The 23,776-nt window shown below is 34.0% G+C and overlaps 1 protein-coding gene across 1 annotated transcript; it reads right to left on the reverse strand.

The window, feature by feature from the left end:
* Window positions 1-982: 982 nt before the first annotated feature.
* Window positions 983-23,516, reverse strand: LOC130243686 (cysteine-rich venom protein ophanin). Its single transcript, XM_056475960.1, has 8 exons — window positions 23,504-23,516; window positions 21,623-21,705; window positions 18,518-18,618; window positions 15,074-15,164; window positions 5,982-6,124; window positions 4,069-4,154; window positions 1,458-1,540; window positions 983-1,347 (listed from the first exon to the last, which is right to left on the reverse strand). The coding sequence occupies exons 1-8, from the start codon at window positions 23,509-23,511 to the stop codon at window positions 1,205-1,207; spliced, it is 738 nt and encodes a 245-aa protein (XP_056331935.1). The 5' UTR covers window positions 23,512-23,516; the 3' UTR covers window positions 983-1,204.
* Between the last annotated feature and the right edge of the window lie 260 nt (window positions 23,517-23,776).

Here is a 23,776-nt window from a genome sequence, read left to right on the forward strand (position 1 = left end):
AACAATATTAATAATAATAATAATAATAATGAACTTATTATAATAATGCGGTTGTTGTAATTATTATTAGTAACAACAATATTAATAATATTAATAATAATAAACTATTCATAATATTGCAGTTATTGTAATTAGTAATAGTAATAAATTATTCATAATTATTATTACAATAATAATATTAAAATATAAAAGTATAAAAATAATAATAATAATAATAACAATAATAAAAATAAATACTAATTATATAATGATAATAATAATAATGTTGTTGTAATAAATAATAATAAATAAATAATACATTATTTTTATTAATAATTAATATTATTTAGTATAATGGAATAAATAAGCATATCATTTATATGTATTTTAAATTGGCAAGAATATAGACTATAAAAATGTAGTATAATGTAATGTAATGTGGTAATGGAATGGGAAAACAATAAGCTTGAGCTTCATCCCGCTCCAATGTATTTTTGTTTTATGAATGATTTTTCTGTTCGAAATAAATCAAATCAAATAATGTAATGTAGATTAGTCTTCTAAGAGCTATGACAACATTCATAGCTGTATAACATGTCATAATGTTGTCATAACTTATGTCAACGATCTCTTTATATTGATGAGCATTTAGTCTTTAGAATGAAATGATAAAAGCACATTACTGATATCACTGTAACCACAGCCTTCTTCAGCTGTAATGTATTGACATATATAGATCTTTCAACACTAACAGCTCGCTTTAAAATCATTCTAATGAATATAATACCACAAAATGATTATATAAAATACAGTATTATGGTGCAGTGTTCCAGAAAAGACCATAAGAATGACAGAAAGTGAATCTACTCTATACTGTACCATACTGTAATGCGGATTTTACTCCATCATTTGTCACATATCCGGTTTTCAGAGTCCTAAGTTGTGCTATTGTTTTCACTTTCTGGCTTTACGAGGCTTAGAAAACACAAACGGCTCACTCATATGTGATTGTAGAAGCTTTACTGAAAACAAAAAGGTTGAGGTAATAATGCAAAACAATGCAGACTGGCCTTTTCCATGACATGATGAAAGTACAGTACCCTATTGCGTTTGTAAATCATACAGTATTTGAGGTATTCCACATTGAAGGAGCAGAAACAGAATGACTATATAGTTCATATCATAGCAAAGACATAATCGAATAGATGTGCGGTTATGGAAGATTTCATTTTTTAGCAATAGGGATGATTTTGTTGTCACACAAACAACTGGCTGGACATCCTAGCTTCACTGCGGCATTTTCGCAAGAGGCTTTTGCTTTCAGAGCATCACAGTTCACGTAACTGTTGATGTACGGACAGGGATTAGCTGGAAAAGAGAATTGAAAGTCGATGAAGCAATTAAACCTATGAAGAAAGAGCAGTCGGCAATGCAAAGTGTGAGTAAGTCATCGTTCAGGGTGATTTTGCAACACTTACTGCACAGATTGTCTTCACAGTTGTTTGGACAGGAGGCACACGGAGAGCCCAGTGAATATGGCGGCACTGTTCTGAAATTCCCTCTGAAATTATTGGATGAAATAACAAAGAGGTTATCAAAATAAATAAAGTATCTGTGTTGAGGATTCTGATGTGTTAACGAGCATTTTGTTTCAGCCAATCACAAGACAATGGTCCAGATCTGACTAATCAGAGCAGAGTGAGTTCTGGGAAGGGGAGGGGTTTAGAGAGACCATTATAAATGAAGTATTTCTTAACATACGTTCACACTGAAAGCGGCGAGAGCGTCAAAGTAGCCAGAAGTTGTTCATTTTCAATGAGAGTCGGCGACGATAAGCGGCGAGGAGCAGCGCGGTGCGTATTCGCCGGTGTGAGCATCGAGGAGAGTTGAAATCAAGTCAACTTTATGGTAATGAGCTATGACGCGGTTCGGTGGCAAGCAATCAGAATGAAGAAGTCCACTGCTTGAGAAGAATTCAGAGAACACAGACCTGTGAACTTTGGTTCCAACCACAGTTGTTCCCAAGGGTTTGATTATTACGGTTGCCAGATTTTCAATTATTTACAATGTTTTCTTACAGGAACATGCATTAAATAAGTTACTGATGTGCTTAAATGTTGTAACGTTATATATTTATCTTTAAAAAAGCAGGAATCTCATGAGACAGTACAAAACAGTATTGCTGCTTCAGAATATTTCAGACATATGGACATATTGGTTAATTAAGTGGAGCAAAGCCACACCACATGCAACTTGATCTTCCATTGTTAAATGAATTTGATAAGAAGTGCGCAACAGTTTCACACTAGAAAGCATGTTTTATGCAAGAATGTAACTGATATGCTGCAACGGCCCCTTAAAATGCGAGATCAATGTAGCGAATTTTGACGCTCTCGCCGCCGGAGCTAAAGGCAGACAGCGTTGTTGCGGCCAGAGCGACCTTGGATGCTCTCACCACTTTCGGTGTGTACGCACAGTAATTACACTGAGAGAAATGAGCTGAACCTATGGATGTATTACAACAATATACAGTTGATGTCAGAACTATTCGCCCCCCTGTTTATTTTTTTCCCCAATTTCTGTTTAACGGAGAGAAGATTTCTTCAACACATTTCTAAACATAATAGTTTTAATAACTCATTTCTAATAACTGATTTATTTTATCTTTGATGACAGTAAATAATACTTGAATAGATATTTTTCAAGACTCTTCTATACAGCTTAAAGTGACATTTAAAGGCTTAACTAGGTTAATTAGGTTAACTAGGCAGGTTGGGGTAATTAGGCAAATTATTGTATAACGATAACGTTTGTTCTGTAGACCATTGAAAAAAATAGCTTAAAGGGGCTAATAATTTTGATATAAATTATATATAATTTTGTATATATATATATATATATATATATATATATATATATATATATATATATATATATATATATATATATACATATATATATATATATGTATATGTGTATATATATATATATATATATGTATATATATATATATATATATATATATATATATATATATATATATATATATATACATATATATATATATATATATATATATATATATATATATACATATATACATACATATACATACATATACTTATATATACTTATATATATATATATATATATATATATATATATATATATATATATATATATATATATATATATATATATACTTATATATACATACATATACATATATATACTTATACATATATATACAAAATTCTATATAATTTATATCAAAATTAATAGCCCCTTTAAGCTATTTTTATTATATATATATATATATATATATATATATATATATATATATATATATATATATGTATGTATATGTGTGTGTATATATATATATATATATATATATATATATATATATATATATATATATATATATATATATATATATATATATATATATATATATATATATATATATATATATATATTAGTTAAATAGTTATTATGAGTAATATATTTTGGTGCATTTAAAAAAACATCTTCAGAAATAGAAAGATAATAGTTAAAATCATTTAAATTACAAATTACAAAATATCAACAAAATGTTATTCATTTTTGTTTCAATTCAATTTTGCTCTTTTTGAAATCTTGGATATAATATTCTTTCCCTTATAAATTTGAACTTCTAATTTTGGACTGTTATCATAAATGTAGTTGGATTAGCTCCAGATTTGGCTTCAGTACTGACTAATTTGATGCATATGCACAAATATATTGTAGAGCTTCCTTTACAATATATTTATTTAAATAGGAGATTTGTGAGGGGTGCACTCATATATGTTGAGCACTGTATATAGATTATTTCTTTTGAATATTTTTGTATTTTATGTACAGTGTGTGTATTTATACATATATAAATAAATATACACAGTACACATACAGTCTATATGTAAATACAAACTTTTATCTTGGATGCGATTAATCTTGATTAATCATTTGATAGCACTAATGGTAATAAATCTGAATAAAGTTACCATGGTTCAAAGAGTTAATGCAGCACTTAAAAACATTATAGAGCAGAACAGAGCATGCACATACGCGCGGTAGTAATGACATCCATAGAAGTAGTTGCTTCCACAAGGAGTTACAGCACAGCCGACTTCATACGAGCTGTACCACACCACCTGCAAACACACATCAGGAGAAACCAGACACATCTATATACTTACAGTATAATATCAATTTTCAATAGTGTATTTAAAAAGCAGATATGCATAATTAAAGAGAGTAGACTCATTTGATCAGAATTGTAATTGTACTGTATTATTTGATGTTACATGTAAATGAGTTAATAGTCAATATTTATTGTCCACAAGTATCTAAATATTTCAAGATGCATTTATTTAACAGGTAAAATTACTAAAGACATTGGGTTCTGTTTGAATGATTTAGGCGCAAAAGCATTCGTGGTGTGTCTGAATCCACTGTTGCTATTTTAAGGATGGAAAAATACGCTCTGCGCTGCTCTACATGGTCTAACAGAGTTGTGCTTATTCTCCTAATGAGTAATTGATGTGTTTTGAGCATAACGTGCATTAAACCAATCAGAGTCTCATCTCCCATTCCCTTTAAGAGTCAGTTGCGTCACGCCATGGCCCATTTGCTTTTTACATGGCGGACTTTAAAAACTGAGTGCTTCACTAGCGAGAAAACAGTTAAACAGACCATCGGCTGCGTGAGGATAAAGAATGAGCCTCCCCCATTCAGCCTCTTTACTTTCTCTTTACTTTACTTTTTCTCTTTACTTTACTCCTTTACTTTCGTGGATAAGGAAATGGTGCTGAAGACATCCATTAGCCTACATATTTAATTTTAAGTGCAAAGATTTGTTTCAAAACTATTTCTAAATTAAAATATATCCAAACACACATCCTATTCTTATGCCCCATATGATGATGCAGATGTCTCCAAAACCCGACAGGTGGACAAATCTAAACTTGTTTTTATTCAAACAAATATAAATATTCATATAATAAAAAAATGCTCATAATAATAATAATAACATTATACAAATGCAAATAGTCTTGAATAAGCTGAAAAGGCCCCCCCAAAAAAGTGAAAATTAGGTTGCGCTGGTCTGAAAATAGCAAAAAATCACGCCATACACGACTTGCACCTTATTACACCTAGTGTATGATACGGCCCATTAAGTTTTGCCTTCTGATTCTGAATAATAGCTTAAAATACAGTGAACTTATGCTTAAAACGAGGAAAAACTGTCAGTGGAGCAAGAAAAATAATCTTGATTTTGCATTGGGTTAAGTTTATTTATACGGACTACATACAGTTGAAGTCAGAATTATTGGCTCCCCTGAATAGTTTAATAATTAATTGATAATTTTTCTTTTATCTTTGCCATGATGACAGCACATGTTATTGCACTAGATATATTTTCAAGATACTAGTATTCAACTTAAAGTGACATTTAAAGGCTTAACTGGGTTAATTAGAGTAATTAGGCATGTCATTGAGTAATACTGTCTGTTCCGTAGACAATCGTAAAAAAAAATTGCTTATGGGGGCTAATAATATTGACTTTAAAATGGTTTTAAAATAATGAAAAACTGCTTTTATTCTAGTCGAAATAAAACAAATAAGACTTTCACCAGGAGAAAAGATATTATTGGGAATACTGTGAAAAATTTCTTGCTCTGTGAAACATCATTTGGGAAATATTGGAAAAAGAAAAAAAAAAGTCACTGGAGGGCCAATCGTTTTGACTTCTTCTCAACTCATTTTGCTGCACTAGTGCAGTAAATACACCTCATTGTGTGAATTTGAGATATTTTTAGGAATCATTATTTTTCTTACAGTGTATTTATGTTTACATTCAATATGTTTTTTCCTTCTCTTATTACTGTAGCAAATCACACATGACTGATATAAACAAAAGACTAAACATCTCGCTGCCATTATAGTAACATGTGAATGCGGGTCATAAAATACTCCACCTGTGTATAATGTCCAGTCGCGTGACCATTGATGGATCCGATGGGATATTTATAATTGTTGACTTCACTATGCCAGGCATCTACCACTGATGTCCATGAACTAATCCCAGTGGCCTTGAAGAGGTTTTCACCCATTTCATATCCTGTTCATAACACAGAAGACACTCAATAGAAACTATTCAAAACATGATGATTCTGAATGATTTCAACAACATAACGTTATTTTGCACCTTATGGATGATGTTTTATGTGTGCAGTCTGTTATTTTATAGGGTGAAATAGACCTCATACACTGAAAAAAATGATTCATTGGATTTCCTTTTTTAAAGTGGTTGCAAACAATTTATATGTGCTGAATTATAACAGACAAATTAGTAAGGATCAACTTAATTTGTAAGTAAAAAATTCAGCTTATATAAATTGTTTGCAACAATCTGCAATGATCCACTTCTTTCAGTGTAGGAAAATTGCTCTGGCCCACACAATCAGCGTTTGCTTGGCCCACATGCTGCAGTGATTTACAGCACATGACTGGACAAAGTCTGGCTTCCAAGTAAGAGCCAAACATGGACCATATCTGGGTCAGGTTTCAGCCAAGGTCATAACCCATAACTTGGCCAGAATTGGGCCAGATATGGGACAGGAATGACCATTGACTGGAAGCCGATTCCAGCAACAAACAGAAAGAAAAGATTCAAACTATTAAATCTTGATTGCTTCCTGGAATTAAATGAAGGCATTAGAAGATCCAAAGAGAAAAGCGAAAATGACTGTGTTTTAAAATATTTCCTAACTCAAAAAAAATATTTCAATGAATTTTAAATGTGGGTCAACTTACGTGGCCCATCAATTTTTAGTATCTGGGCTAAATACTACATTTGAGATCTGGCTCATGTCTTGTGTGCTGTCTTAAAGACGGTGCCACCTCTGCCAAACCCAGCCCATGTTTGGCCCATATGCTGAATGCCAGTGCTGGATGAATGCCTGCTGTGCCAGCTTTATGCCAAATCTAAGCCAGAATTCTTTGCTAACTGGAATTCTTTATAGGTTCTTTACATGCTTAAAAGGTCCCGGGCATACATGATTGTTGTGCATGTTTGCTATAAGTTGTTCTTGAATTTATGTATACATTTAGAATACACTTCATTATGAAAACACGAAATTCATGCAAAAATGTGCCTGTATGTATGCTTAGTCTGACCCTAACTGGTGAAGCAGTCTGACGTGAAATATATTTACCCAACTATATAATTATTATCAACATTTTCAGCATATTTCCTTCAAAAAATGAATCTCAACCACTATGTTGGAAGTTCTACTGCATCACTACACTCAAAAAATGACTTTTGCTGCTTGTTCAACTACACTTAAAAAAAGTTGACTGTACTTAAAATGTTAAGGCAAGCAGCTTCAGGACATTTTTGAGTTTACTCAACTTAAATCAAGTCGAGTGCTGTACTTGGGTTGAAAGTTGAGTCAACTCAAAAAAGCTCTGCAGAAACTTACAATTACAATTTTGAGTTCAGTCAACTTTCTTTTTTTTTACAGTGTACTTATTCAAAACTAGTTGAAACAACACAACTCTTTCATTTTTTTGGGAACGTCTTAATTTTTTATGTTAATTCCAAGTAAATTTGTAAAATAAACACTAAAGTAATGAGTTTGGTTGGTAAAACATTAAGGAATTGTGTGGAACCCAGCATTTTTTGCAGAGTACACTGTAAAACATGTAATGACAGAAAGTCCAAACAACAAACATTTTTATGTTGCTTTAACTTATTTTAAAAGTTTAATCAGGTTTCAACTAAATAGTTTAAGCTATACAGTGTTTAACTTAATATTCTTAGTCAGTAAACTACACTCTCAGAAATAAAGGCACGCGAGCTGTCACTGGGGTGGTACCTTTTCAAAAGGTACAAATTTGTACCTTAAAGGTCCATATTAATACCTCAAGGGTACATATTAGTACTTAGAAAGTACAAAAGTGTTCCTCTTAAAATCTTTAGGTAGAAATATATGCTTTTGAGGTACCAATATGGACCCTTAAGTACAAATGTGTACCTTTTGAAAAGGTACCACCCCAGTGACAGCTCGCGTACCTTTATTTCTGATAGTGTAAGACAGCTAACTAATTCAGGCCCAATTGACAACAGCCAAGCGTGATGGAGGAACAGCGATATTTCATAGACATTACCAGGGGCGTTGCTAGACATAAAGCTCTACTGGGGCACAACTGGGGCTCGCACTGGGAGAAGAGCGGTGTGTGAGGTGCGTGGGTATGGTTCTCTGCACACATGCAGAGATGCGTCAGTTTGCTTTTTGATTAAACTACACTGCTTTCAACAGCATTGGTTTGGTTGCACATAGAGAATAATGTCTTTATTCCGGGATTACCACTCTTAATAAATACACTTTGCATATATAGTAAATGATATATCAAAGCATTTACTGGGGCACTGGCGATTTTCACTGGGGCACGTGCCCCATTAGATTGGGTCTAGCGACGCCCCTGGACATTACCATAGAATAAAATGTATAATAAGCCATGTTTCCATGCAAAGATGGGAAATTTGACTCATGTAAAACTGGAATAGCACATAAAACATTTGCGAATTAAGCAGCATTTCCATCCAATGAGTCAAAGAGAACAAAATGATCACCTCCTGATAAACTGGCACCAGATACTGTATCAAAAATGGAATTTGCTGCGGTAGGAGCAGGGTCAGAACAAGCTGAACTGCCGCTCTAGGCAAAGGACGATCACGCCGCCCTCAATCCGAAAGTGAAAAAGAAAGTGACCCATTAGCAAAGTGAGGACCAGGGGTGGGGGGGTGTCGCGGATGAAATTTAAGACTGGGGGGGGGGCTCGCGGATATAACTGAGGACGTGGGTAGTGAGGGAAATTTCGTGGACGCCGCCCTCTCTATTCTGCCGCCCTAGGCGCGGATATAACTGCTGAGGACGCGGGTGGTGAGGGGGGTGTCGCGGACGCCGCCCTCTCCATTCTGCTGCCCTAGCCGGCCGCCTAGGTCGCCTCTATGGACGCGCCGGCCCTGGGTAGTAGAAACAACTGGGGGTCTTTTTTTCTTATAAATTACTAACTCCTCAGAAGATGAAACGCAATGAAAACTTTGGAGGTAAAAGAGGCTCTTTGGGAGCACAGGTGCTCAAGACAGTTCTGGAGGTAATAATACTAAATAATAATAATAATACTAAATCCGGACGACTCGTGTTTCCACAAACTTGCAGAATAGAGCTCCAGGTTTGTTCTTTTTCACAGTTTCTGAGTTCTCACATGCACCAGGGACCCGATTATAGCAGATTTTGCTGATATGTCCTTTTTTAAAGCAAACATCCTGACAGAAAACCATCAGTAGCTGTTCAGCTGATTTGTTTTTTACGTTGTCCAGTGGTGTTGTAATGAGGGTCGAATGCTGAAGCGGAAGCCCTGGAGATCCAGTGATCTAGTTCACACACTGCATGTGACTGTGACACACTGTCATTTCTTCACACTTCAGTCCGCATGTCAACACTCACACTTGCACAATCCTGCTGTATCAATATTAGGTGTGCGGGCCTGTAGGCTGGATGAAAGACATCTTCTGTTTTCTCAGGTCTACACTGCTTTGGTTGTATATAACGTGGCCGCAAAATGTATTTGGACAGTTAAGCCATTTTGTGTCCTCTAAGACACACACACACACACCATTGCTGTGACTACAACAAAAATGTAACCTTTATATTGCTTAATTTAAAAAAGAAACTATTTTAATATGAAAAATGATATTGATTTATGCATATATAATTTATAAAATGTATCTTTATGTACTAAAATAAATAAAACTATATACACATATTTAAAAAAAAAATAATAATCAAGCTTTTAATCTTTCCCAGTCACAATTTTTCCGCTATTTACAACTCATGTAGTTTGGAAGATAGGCTACATTATATCAAAACTCAACTCAATACAATTTTCCCTTCAGTTTCCCCATTGTGTGACAGACGCAAGAGTTTAGAGGGAACTTATGCTCATACTTTTTGGTTTTGCCCTGAGATATTTTTCAGTTTTATTCAAATGTTTTAGGAGAAAGCATTAGTCCAGATATTGAGTTAGCCATGTTTGGATGCTCTGGCCCTGTGTTAGCATGGTCACATAATCAGCAAATGTCTCCCACATAGCAAAATATCTCTGGCCCAGCTCTGACCCACACAATCAGCTTTTGCTTGGCCCACATGCTGCAGTGAATTACGGTACATGACTGGACCAAGTCCAGCTTCCAGACAAGGGCCAAACATGGACCATATCTGGGCCAAGTCTCAGCCAAGTTAATAATCCGTAACTGAGCCTGAACTGGGCCAGATATGTTGGTGTGTCACGACTGCAATGAAATTGATAAACCCATAAATCATTGTGCTATAGGCTTGCTATGGGTGTGCTTTTTCTCAAAGCGACCCGATTGGTAGAATTTTTTTCTTTATTTGAAAATAATAAAAAATATATTTTAAAAGTGGATCAAGACAGGCCAAACTTACATGGCCCACATATCAGTTATTAACATCTGGGCCTAATACTACATTTTACTTCTGGCCCAAGTATTGTGTGCCGGCTAAAAGACGGTTCCACCTCTGCCAAACCAGAGCCATGTTTGGCCCACATGCTGTATGCCAGTGCCGGATGAATGCCTGTTGTGCCATATTTATGCCAAATCTGGGCCAGAATTCTTTGCTACCTGGGCTATTATGTTTGATATGGTGGTGGCTAAAAGAGTGCTCTTGATGAATTAGAAGTCCCCCTACTTTTCATAAATGGCTGTCTGAGATGGTTGCTGCTCTTAACCCTTGTGTGGTGTTCGTATTTTTGTTACTCAGCCAGTGTTCATGGGTCTGGTGGACCCGCTAGAGTTTTAGCTTTCCAAATTAACACTGTAAAACAATTTAATGTTAAGTTACTCAAAAAATGTTTACTTCATCCCAATTACAAGCCATATGAACAGCAAATATGGTTAATTTCCCCCTTTAGCTTTGTTAGATCATATTGATGAATTAATGCGCTTCTCGTTTTTTTATTATTGTTATTATTATTAATGTTAGGAAAAAAATAAAACCCACAGATTTGTTTTTGTTTGTATCGTTCATCATCAGAAGCTCCTCTCTCTTCCACAATCAATTGCAAGGCCCTCGCAGCAGATAATCTTTCGGCCATCTTGATCAGTTGTGATAAGGAACCACACTGGCAAAGTCTTATTGATAGTATTATGCCCCTAATTCGTAGATGGGACAGGGTATGAGAAAATAAAGCTTGGTTCCCGCAAGAGAGAGGGTAAAATGTGCGGGAAAGTAAGAGCAGACAGTGTTGATAGTTGAATTTTCAACAATGTTGCAACTTTGTGCAGGAGGGGGAGGGGAAGAAAACAGCAGCACCAGAAAGGAGGAAGACACCTTGTATGTAATGTAAATTTTTGGGTGTGGTACATTATGCGGTCATTGAAAATTTGTTCGGATGTGTGTTCTTCACAGAAAATAAGCCAAAGCCAATGAATTTCAGGTTGAAAAAATAATTCATTGTTTAATTTTTCTCTTGAAAGAAACTGAAAACGGATCTCACTGACCCGAACACCATACAAGGGTTACGCTTGAAAGAATTTGGTTTGCTAGGGCAGATGCTTCTAAACAGTTCTAAAAAAAAATCTGGTGCCTCTTCCTATCTTTTTAAGAGTTGAAAGTAGGGCACTTACGATTCATAGACAATCTTACTCTTACTTTTCACTCCATTTTCAGTGTTTTTAGTTTGATCAAGTAAAACTTAATGGTGTATATTATTTACTCCATATGGTGCATGTTTGGATGGACTGCTGCTTGTTTTTTTTTGTTAGTTTTTTAAATTACTTTTATTTTTATGCTTTTCAAATTAATTTGCTCATTTAAATTTTATTTCACTTATTTAAATCTGTGTTTTTTAGTTACCGTTTGTCTAAAAAGTATTATAGATTGTGTCAATTTAGTTTTGTTTTGTACATAAAAACTGTTATACATACAATATAAAAAATGAATCAATTAAAATGAAAAACATCAAAGACAATTGTAAAGAATGAAAATATAGCAATACAACTTTTTTTTACTTTAAATAAACAAAAAAGATCCCTTAAAGATGCATATAACATAATAAAAATGGAAACGTTATTGTGAATGTGTGCTCAAGGTGTATTCCCTTTTATTTAAAATGCAGCAAACATGTTCTGACACAAAAAGTGGATTAAATTTTGATTCTGTCATCAAAAATATTTCCAAAGAAAGCCGAATCGAAAAGAGAGCCACGCCAGTACAACATGACAATGTTACATTTGTCAATTAATCTGCTTTTGAAATAATCAATTATTCAGTGTGTAGTGTTAGGTAAGTTACCTAAAGAAGTCATTAACTACTTATTACATCAGTAAAATTGTGACTAAATTACTGTTCTAACTACTATTTCTGGAAGTCAACTTAATTACTCAATAAGCAATTAATATAAAATTAAATAGAAATTAAAAATTTAATTCTTTAAACCTGAGTCAAAGGAGACTTTTTAGTTTTATTTTAAATGGCTAAACATTACATGTATCAAAACACAAAATGTTTCAAAGTGCTGACATCATTTTTTAATTATTATTATTTTGTAGTTACATTACATTACAGTTACACAAAATGCACTAAGACTGTAGGAAAATGATAAGGCTAGGCCGATAAGACTAGAAAACTCTTATTCTGGCATATTATGTCGATTCTAAAGCACACTCATATGCTCTGGCGCAGCATTTGCGCAATACAATATCCCTCGCTGTGGATGACACTTACGCGCACCTCTCAAAAATATAACTACACGTTGCAGAAATGTGTAGCGCAAGCTCTGTGATTGGTCGACTTGGTAGCAGTGACGAGTGTGGGTGGTGCTGAGAGCCGCGAACCAATTGGAGCGACTGTTTACAACTGTCGAGTCCAGTGAAGGAGTTCCAGATGGAAACTGTTGTTTTGTGTTTATCTTATGATTAAAGCTGTTGTACGTCCACCAGTTCCCGCCTCCGAATGAACGAGTTTGAAGTAGCGTTTAGGAAACATTAAGGTAGCGTTCAGAAAAAAGAAAAAAAACACCTGCGATGAAAATTAACAGAACATCGAGGAACATAAATACTGCCAGCTAGTGTTTCATAAGTGTTATTGCGGAGCAAAACAAACAGCAGGCAGAAGTATAAATGCACGGCTACACGTAAGGCAGGTGACGTGGGTCATTCCAATCACTCGATAGAAGTATAAATCAGCCTTAACTGGTGGTGTGATTGTAGGGCTTGATACTGGGGACTTTTAATATCATTGCTTCTGCTGCAGCCATGGTACAGCAGAAAAGTTCCTTGATTAATGTTTATTGCACACTGAATCTGAAATTTTCGCTCGTATTTTTCATACATTAAAACATAAGTTCAACTTTGCCTTGTGTCAGTCATGTTGACCAGGGTTTCTGCAGATATCATCATTTCAAATTTAAGACTTTTTAAGACCTTTTTAAGACCATTATAAATTAAGACCACAATACAATTCTAAATGTATTTAAATTGAACAGTACTAAAGACAGAAAAACAAACAAACATCTTAGGGCTGATTTATACTTCTGCTTTGTGCCGCATCGCATACCTCACGAAACAGACGAGACTCTTATACTTGACGTGTTCGCCATTGAGATATTCTTTTAAACGACAGAGGGCGGTCAAAAGAAACAGACAGTCAAATCAGACAGATAAACAGAGAAGTAGAAAGTTTCCAGAACTACGTCATCTCATTGAAGATTTTTAAACTAACAGTTTTTGATTCTTTTTATAATTTATTCTAATGATTATAAGGATTTTTATAACCATTCAAAATTTTTTAAATCAAACTTTGATGCATCACTTGCTTTTGCTCACATCTCAGACAGTTCTACCTAATAAAGTTAAATATCAATGACATCAGAACATGGGCTGCTCTACAATTATATGTTTTATTATGGCAAGAATAAAAGCAAAAACTGACTTTTTTATTTTTATTTTGCCCACTCCACAATTCACACATTACTGTCTGGCTAGTTTCTGTCCTCTGCTTATAAGCTAAAAAGGCAACATGGTCCAACTGTTGCAATTATTAGCCAAGAATTATTGGTCATCTGGTTCTTTCTATGATCACGCATGGACAGATCATTAAGATGCCTGTACAGTCGTACCTGTTTCAGACAAAATCTCTTCAAAGTGTTTCATATTCAACTCAAATCAAATGCCGTGCTTCACTACGCGAAGACATTTTGTAGTGTTTATTTATTAGTACACATCAGACTATTTGTGTTTTTTGTGTTAAGGTTTGTAATTAATTTTTCAGATATGAATACAAAAAAAAAACGCATATGAAAATTTCGAACTTCAGTGTGCAAAGACCTTTTTGCACTTGAATGACAGTTTGGTTCCTAGCTGTATCGTCCTAGAAGATAGCAATCTTCATTTTCTGTCGGTCTTAGTACAACACTGTGACTATAGAACAGTCAAGCTTTATTTAAAATATGAATTTTTGAGCGAGAGGCTAACAGTCTAATCTGATTCAATTATCTATGCTAAGCTAAGCTAATAGTGCTCCTGCCAGACCAGCCTGATCTCACGAGAAAACCCAAGTATTTTACGTTTTGACAGTTTAGTGGCTAATTCGTACGAATTCGTACGAGTTCAGTCGTACGAAATTGTACGATTTTAAAAAGGAGGCGTGGCACCTAACCCCACCCCTAAACCCAACCGTCATTGGCAGATGAGCAAATCGTACTAAATTGTAGGAATCCACTAAATCAAAAAGTTACGAATTGCTGTGAGATTGTGTTGCCAGAAACCGGCTGAATGGATTAAAAAAATGTTAAAACTCAACTGTTCAACTCTAGTGGAGTTATAAAAATGAGCCTTCAACAAAAGGGGAGTGTTCCTTTAACAAATTCATCACACTGAAGAGGACATTTTGACCTGTCGGGCCCTCAGCGTAATTTGAGTTTTTAACCCCAGGTATATGCAACATGTAGGCTGAGTTGAAGTATATTGTGGGTCACATACCGTTGAGCATGCGGCTGCTTGGTGGTCCGTGTGTCATGTTACACTTATTAATCCATCCTCGAGCCGACTCAGCCACTGCATCACTCCAGCTCTGAAAACACCAGCACAAGCGCTTACAGTTAGTCCAAAATGCACTCAAATACATATTTTCTATCTCTTAAATGGCTGCTGGTTCAATCATTAGAGAGATGGTCACTAATGAGTGGGGCTTTCCCCCTCTGATGACCTGTACAAAGGATGTCTATCAAAGTGTTTCTGCAGACTGCTTTTATCAAGTGTAATTACTAAAAAAAAGTATTAATTAAATTTTTGCCATTAAAAACTGACTGTGTAAAAGGGATTTTTGCACAATAGGTCCCCTTTGAAATAATTAGTATTACCTATTTAGTAACACATTATTATGAATGCAACACAATAACATTTTCAAGCAGATTTAAGTACTTTATCCAAATTTATCCTATTTTTCAGGATTTCCAGCAAGAACTCAGTTTCTGTTGATGTATTTGTTTGCAAATGACAATATTTTTAAGTTTTTAAGCATTAAAATATACAGTCAGAATTATTAGCCCCCCTGTTTATTTTTTTCCCCAATTTCTGTTTAACGGAGAGAAGATTTTTTCAACACATTTCTAATCATAATAGTTTTAATAACTCATTTCTAATAACTGATTTATTTTATCTTTGTCATGATGACAGTAAATAATATTTGACTAGATATTTTTCAAGACACTTCTATACAGCTTAAAGTGACATTTAAAGGTGTAACTAGGTTAATTAGGTTAACTAGGCAGGTTAGGGTAATTAGGCAAGTTATTGTATAATGATGGTTTGTTCTGTAGACTAGTAAAAAAAATAGCTTAAAGGGGCTAATAATTTTGACCTTAAAATGGTTTTTAAAAAATTTAAAAAACTGCTTTTATTCTAGCTGAAATAAAACAAATAAGACTTTCTCCAGAAGAAAAAATATTATCAGACATACTGTGAAAATTTCCTTGCTCTGTTAAACATCACTTAGGAAATATATAAAAAATAAAAAAAATAAATCAAAGGGGGGCTAATAATTCTGACTTCAACTGTAGGTCTAATAACATTTATTCATTCATTCATTTTCTTTCCACTTTGTCCATTTATTCATCAGGGGTCACCACAGCAGAATGAACTGCCATTTCCAGCATATGTTTTACACAGCGGATGCCCTTCCAGCTGCAAACCAGTACTGAGATACATCCACACACCCTCATTCACATACACACTCATACACTACAGCCTATTTAGTTTCTTCAATTCCCCTATAGCGCAAATGTTTGGACTGTGGGGGAAACCAGAGCACCTGGAAGAAACCCACGCCAACACGGGGAGAACATGCAAACTCCACACAGAAATGCCAACTGGCCCAGCCGGGACTCGGTCCACCGATCTTCTTGCTGTGAGGTGACAGTGCTAACCACTGAGCCACCGTGTCGCCCTAAGTTATAAGTAAGATTTGAACTATCTTTGAGTCTCTTCCTCAAAGAACATGTGTTTATCCACTCACCCATCATGGATTTCACCTAATAACATTTTAATACAGTATTTCTGAGGAACACTATAGTATTAAAACATAAAAGAATTACAATTATTCAAAATATTTCATTTAATAAATTCGTTTAACATTGTTTGTAAATTAGATATTTTAATTGTTCCACATTTAAATTAATATATATAGTGTCTTGATCTTATCATGAGCTGACATATGTTATATTAATAAACAAAAAGAAAATAGTTTGGACTATCATAGATGTGCCTGAATTTATTCATTTATTCATTTTCTTTTCGGCTTATTCCCTTTATTAATCCAAGGTCGCCACAGCGGAATGAACCGCCAACTTATCCAGCACATGTTTTACGCAGCGGATGCCCTTCCAGCTGCAACCCCTCTCTGGGAAACATCCATACACACTTTTAACAAATTTAGCCTACCCAATTCACCTGTAACACATATCTTTGGACTGTATGGGAAACCGGAGCACCCGGAGGAAACCCACTCGCAGGAAGAACATGCAAACTCCACACAGAAACGCCAACTGATCGAGCCGAAGCTCGAACCAGCGACCTTCTTGCTGTGAGGAGAAAGCACTACCTACTGCGCCACTGCGTCGCCCCTGCCTGAATTTAAATACAATAAAATAAATTACCTAATTAAAAGGTACAAAAAATGTACCTTTCATGTGTTATAACCAAAAAATGCCCAGGGCAAATGCCTAGGGCTGGGGTGGAAACATAAGTCAAAGAATAAATAAATAAATAAATAAATAAATAAATTAGCAGGTTATGATTTTAATAACCTTCACGTCTTTTTATTGTGAGAAAAGGGAAAAGGTTTGTATTTACAGAAAACAATAGGAGTGCAAACAAAAATAGCTTCAGGGCTGAGCAAGGCCAAAATAATAAAAGGAAAAGTTAACTAACGCCACCCGAAGATAACTTGCCTAATAGAATCTAGAAAAAAGCAGAAAATAAATTACAAGTACTTCCCTTAATCCTTAACTGAACCGAAAGGACTTCAACGTAAATGGCACTCAGCCCCTACAGCAGGGGTCACCAATCTCGGTCCTGGAGGGCCGGTGTCCCTGCAGGATTTAGCTCCAACTTGCCTCAACACACTTGCCTGGATTTTTCAAGTACACCTAGTAAGACCTTGATTAGCTTGTTCAGGTGTGTTTGATTAGGGTTGGAGCTAAAATCTGCAGGACACCGGCCCACCAGGAACAAGTTTGGTGACCCCTGCCCTACAGTGTTCAGTTTACTGCTTCATATTTCAAAATGAGTGTTATAACAGTCACAACAAGGAGGGGAGAGAAGAAAGATGGAGAGCACCTTAAATTCCACAACTTTAGTCAACTAGAAAACACAACAACAGGACAGGAAAGAGAGAGAAAACCAACACGATCTCACGGCAATTCGTAACTTTTTGATTTAGTGGCTAATTCGTACGAATTTGTACAATCTAATTCGTAAAATTGAGTACGATTTGCTCATCCGCCAATGACGGTTGGGTTTAGTGGTGGGGTTAGGTGCCACGCCTCCTTTTTAAAATCGTACAATTTCGTACGACTGAACTCAACTTAGCAAGTAAAACTGACAAAATTAGCCACTAAACTGACAAAACGTAAAATACTTCTGTAGACAGTACAACCCACCAATGCGCTACATGTCTAAATCTAAAAGATTGTACAGTTGCAGCTGTTTTGTGTACACAAATGTACCCCAGTTGGGTACCTTTAAAGTTACCATTATATATTTTGTCGCCCTAGGAACAAAACTGTACCCTCACAGTACCTTTTTTCTGACAGTGTACAGCACTTTGAGCAACCCTGGATTTATAAATGTGCTTTAAAAATAAACTCAAAGTCCTTTAGGACACAGGTCTGACATGCATATGAGAATCACAGGAGACGCACTGACCATTTTCAGCATGTTACTGGCTGACGGCTGCACTGCCCTGCGGAAAGCATTGTGCACATCCACAATCTCCTGCTGGACAGACGACAGCTCCGTGCAGACGCCTGTGAGGAGACATGCCAAACAATTATAAATACAAATATTTCAAACGATGCATAACTGTTTATTTTTTCATGCATTAGTCAAATTTTAGGATTTTGGGCTATCGGCTTGCTTATTGGCTATCCCAACTATATCCAACTGAAGAAAACATCCAAAATGCACTGTTATCTGTTTCATCTGTAGATTTTAATTGCAATGCAAATTTTAAAAGGGTTTAAATGGTCCAAATGAGTTAATTTTCCCCTTCATTGAGTCCCAAATCTTCACTTAAGCAACATTTACATTCGGCACACTTCATATGTATATTTTGATGTGATATGGCAAACTTTTAGACTTTCTCATGAATAAAAATTCTCATTAATTACTCTTGTTAATTCTCATGAATTCCTAATATCAACTATTTAATAGTTAAATAGATATCACCGATCATTCCATTCATTTTCCCTCGGCTTACTCCCTTTTTTATTAGGGGGTCACCACAGCAGAATGAACCACCAACTATTCCAGCATATGTTTGACGCGGCAGATGCCTTTCCAGCCGTAACCCAGTACTGGGAAACATTTATTCATTCATTTCATTTATTCATTCATGATCATTTATTCATTCATTTTCCTTCATCTTAGTCCCTATTTATCAGGGGTCACCACAGCAGAATGAACCACCAACTATTCCAGCATATGTTTGATGCGGCAGATGCCTTTCCAGCCGTAACCCAGTACTGGGAAACATTTATTCATTCATTTCATTTATTTATTCATTTTCCTTCATCTTAGTCCCTATTTATCAGGGGTCACCACAGCAGAATGAACCACCAACTATTCCAGCATATGTTTGACGTGGCAGATGCCTTTCCAGCCGTAACCCAGTACTGGGAAACATTTATTCATTCAGTTCATTTATTCATTCATTTTCCTTCATCTTAGTCCCTATTTATCAGGGGTCACCACAGCGGAATGAACCGCCAACTATTCCAGCATATGTTTGACGCGGCAGATGCCTTTCCAGCCGTAACCCAGTACTGGGAAACATTTATTCATTTCATTTCATTTATTCATTCATGATCATTTAGTCATTCATTTTCCTTCATCTTAGTCCCTATTTATCAGGGGTCACCACAGCAGAATGAACCACCAACTATTCCAGCATATGTTTGACGCGGCAGATGCCTTTCCAGCCGTAACCCAGTACTGGGAAACATTTATTCATTCATTTCATTTATTCATTCATGATCATTTAGTCATTCATTTTCCTTCATCTTAGTCCCTATTTATCAGGGGTCACCACAGCAGAATGAACCACCAACTATTCCAGCATATGTTTGACGTGGCAGATGCCTTTCCAGCCGTAACCCAGTACTGGGCAACATTTATTCATTCATTTCATTTATTCATTCATGATCATTTATTCATTCACTTTCCTTCAGCTTAGTCCCTATTTATCAGGGGTCACCACAGCGGAATGAACCGCCAACTATTCCAGCAAATGTGCTCTTTTAGCACTGGGAATATCACTGATCAGCATTCTAGAATTTCTGCAAATGATGACATCAATGTCGATATCAAGAATATTTATAAATATTTATTTATATTTAGCCTGATTCTATGCAAGAAACAGTATTGAGCCCTTATTTCTTTTCTGGCTGCACTGGGTTTTCAGAGTGATAAATTGTTCCCCAAATCCCCTCTGAAAAAACCTTTGACTCAAAAATGAAACAAGTATTTTAAACCTGACTAAATCTTGCCTCATTGTCATTTTTGAACTTTTAATGCAAAAACAAAATTAAATAAATAATAGTTATATACACTGCCGGTCAAAAGTTTGGTGTCAGTAGGATTTTAAATGTTTTAAAATAAGCTTCTCCTGCTCACCAAGGCTGCATTAATTTAATCAGAAATACAGTACACCTTGTAAAATTGTGAAATGTTGTTGCACTATAAAATAACTGTTCAAAAGTAGTTTATTATTTAATTTAATCATTTATTCCTGTGCTTTTAAAGATGAATTTTCAGTCACATGATCCTTCAGAAATCACACTAATATTTATTATAATTATAATAATTATTATTATTATTATTATTATTGAATTATTATTATTTAATTATTATTATTATTATTTAATTATTATTATTATTATTATTATTATTATTATTATTATTATTATTATTATTATTATCATTATTATTATTATTATTTTATTATTATTATTATTATTATTATTATTATTATTATTATTATTATTATTATTATTTAATTATTATTATTATTATTATTATTATTATTATTATTATTATTATTATTATTATCATTATTATTATTATTATTTTATTATTATTATCATTATTATTATTATTATTATTATTATTATTATTATTATTTAATTATTATTATTATTATTATTATTATTATTATTATTATTATTATCATTATTATTATTTAATTATTATTATTATTATTTAATTATTATATTATTATTATTATTATTATTATTTAATTATTATAATAAATTTTATTATTAATAATAATAATAGTAATAAACACAATCATGACTGGAGTAACAATTTCATTTTAAACTACATACAATGAGTAATAAATACATATTTAATAAATAAGTATTTAACAATTTATTTATTTATTTTTACATTTAATAAATGCTGCCTTGATGAACAAAATAATTTTCTTAAAAAAAAAAAATGAATAAAAAAACCCAAACTTTTGACCGGTAGTGTATGTATTGTCAATTCTTTACTGTATCAATCAAATGGGGAAGTTTGGTGATAATTATTAGTTTTTGTTTGTTTGTTTTAATCTGTGCCTTATTGCAAACTAATAACTGGGAGTATGAAAATATATGCTTACCTGACTGGAAAGTCCACCATAGATTTGAGACATGCATTGGATGGATACATTTTGTTAGTTTATTTAGTATATTAAAAGTATATAAATTAGTATATAAACTTATGTAGTATATAAAAAGGAAATAAACTGTTTTAGGTAAAGAATCAAACTCACCATGCTACAGGCAGCGCTCATATGGAGAAAACCCAGGAAACAAATGACCAACGCAAACATTGTATGTCCTTGTGTCCAGCTGGCATTAAAAATAAATAAATAAATAAATAAATAAATAAATAAATAAATAACATGCAATATAATGCAGTTGGTCAGAATTATTAGCCCCCCCCCCCCTTTGAATCTTTTTTCTTTTTTAAAAATTTCCCAAATTATGTTTAACAGAGCAAGGAAATTTTCACACTATGTCTGATAATATTTTTATCTATATTATTTATTTTATATTTATATTCTATTAAAATATGAACACTGAGCACTGTATTTATGTATTTTAAAATGATTTTAAAATGAAAATAATATTCAATTTATGTATGTATATATATATATATATATATATATATATATATATATATATATATATATTGAACTGTGTCCTCCCATCTACACTACAAAACCCAAAAAATTAAGGTAACTCAAACCATTTGAGGAAACCGATTGCAACAAACCATTTAAGTTCAAAAACTAATCCTAATGAGTACTGTGAACTTACTGCATTTGAGTAAACAAGGCCATTTGAGCACAGTAAAACCCAATAAATGAAGAGAACTTAAACCAAGTGAGTACTGTAAAACGCAATAAGTTAAGGCAACTCAAACCATTTGAGTTAAAAAACTAATCTATATGAGTACTGTAACTTCATTTAAGTTGAAGTAATGAGGTATTTAAATAACTCATTACCTTCAACACTGAGTTCAACACTCTTTTCAAAATGAATAGAATTAACTTTCAGTAAATTTTGACTTAACTACACTCATTTAATTTGATAAAGTTGACTGTTGGGTTTTACAGAGTAGCAGTATTTGCTGATTGTTTTTATTGCATAGAAAAAATAGAAAAAAATTACACAATAGAAGAATTTAAAATAAGCTTTAAATCTTTAAAAAGCCCATTTTGTAGCCTAAAATAATACCGTTAATAAAAGAGCTTTAAAGCAGAATTATCAGCTTCCATTGCTCGAGGTGTTCGAGATGCTACATCCCAAACACTCAGGATTTATTTTATTTTATTTGTATTTTAAAATAAAAATAAAATATGACAGATTTCATTCATTCATTTTCTTTTGGCTTAGTCCCTTTATTTATCAGTGGCCGCCACAGCGGAATGAACCGCCAACTTATCCAGCATATGTTTTACACAGCGAATGCCCTTCCAGCCACAACCCAGTACTAAATGTAGTTTATTCAATTCACTATAGCGCATGTCTTTGGACTGTGGGTGAAAGCACCCGGAGGAAACCCACGAGGAGAACATGCAAACTCCACACAGAAATGCCAACTGACCCAGCCTATGCTTTAACCAGTGACCTTCTTGCTGTGAGGCGAAAGCATAATTATTTTTCTTCTGGGGAAAGTCTTATTTTGTTTAATTTCGACTAGAATTAAAGCAGTTTTGATATAAACCATTTTAAAGTCAATATCATTAGCCCCCTTAAGCAATATTATTTTTGGAAACACTTTATTTTGATGGCCCATTTGAGTATTAGTAGACTGTCTGCTTAATATCTGTTGATACTGCTCCTTCAACACACATTTAACTGACTATGAGAAACTTTGCTAGTACATGTCAACTTACTCTTACCCCAATACTAACCCCAACCTAACAGTCTACTTATAGTCTAATGAGTATTAGTTGGCATGTAGATGCAATGTAACTAAATTCAACAAACGGACCATCAAAATAAAGTGTGACCTTATTTTTTTTAATTGTTTACAGAACAAATTCAAAATAGTGTTAAATTTGTTAGAAAAAATCCATGTTGTAGTCCTTTCTAAAGGTCTAGAGTTCATATAAACACAGCAGCATTAATAATAACTGACCTGTTCATATGAGTCGAGGTGTCCGAGATGTTGGACTCCGCTCACTTGCTAGGTTTTTTATACTCTGAGCATCAGAATGGGCTGAAAAACATACCTCCATGTCAGCAGTGGCATGTGACAGCACTTGAGCCGAATGCTCACAAAACAATACAAAACCGCAGAGGTTAATAGTGGAAGCAAACATGAGAGTGTAAACAGAAGCTTTAGTTTGAGTTTGATGAACACCGTGAATTAACTGGCAGAAGAATGAGTCCAAGTGTCTAAAGAGCCTGC

Source organism: Danio aesculapii, chromosome 16, assembly GCF_903798145.1.
Source record: "Danio aesculapii chromosome 16, fDanAes4.1, whole genome shotgun sequence".
NCBI classification, from domain to species: Eukaryota; Metazoa; Chordata; class Actinopteri; order Cypriniformes; family Danionidae; genus Danio; species Danio aesculapii.

Coding starts and splice junctions, on each gene's coding strand:
- LOC130243686 (XM_056475960.1), bottom strand. Junction 15,165..18,517: donor CCAGTAACATGCTGAAAATG/GTCAGTGCGTCT, acceptor TGGTGTTTTCAG/AGCTGGAGTGATGCAGTGGC. Junction 4,155..5,981: donor CGACTGGACATTATACACAG/GTGGAGTATTTT, acceptor GTGTGTTTGCAG/GTGGTGTGGTACAGCTCGTA.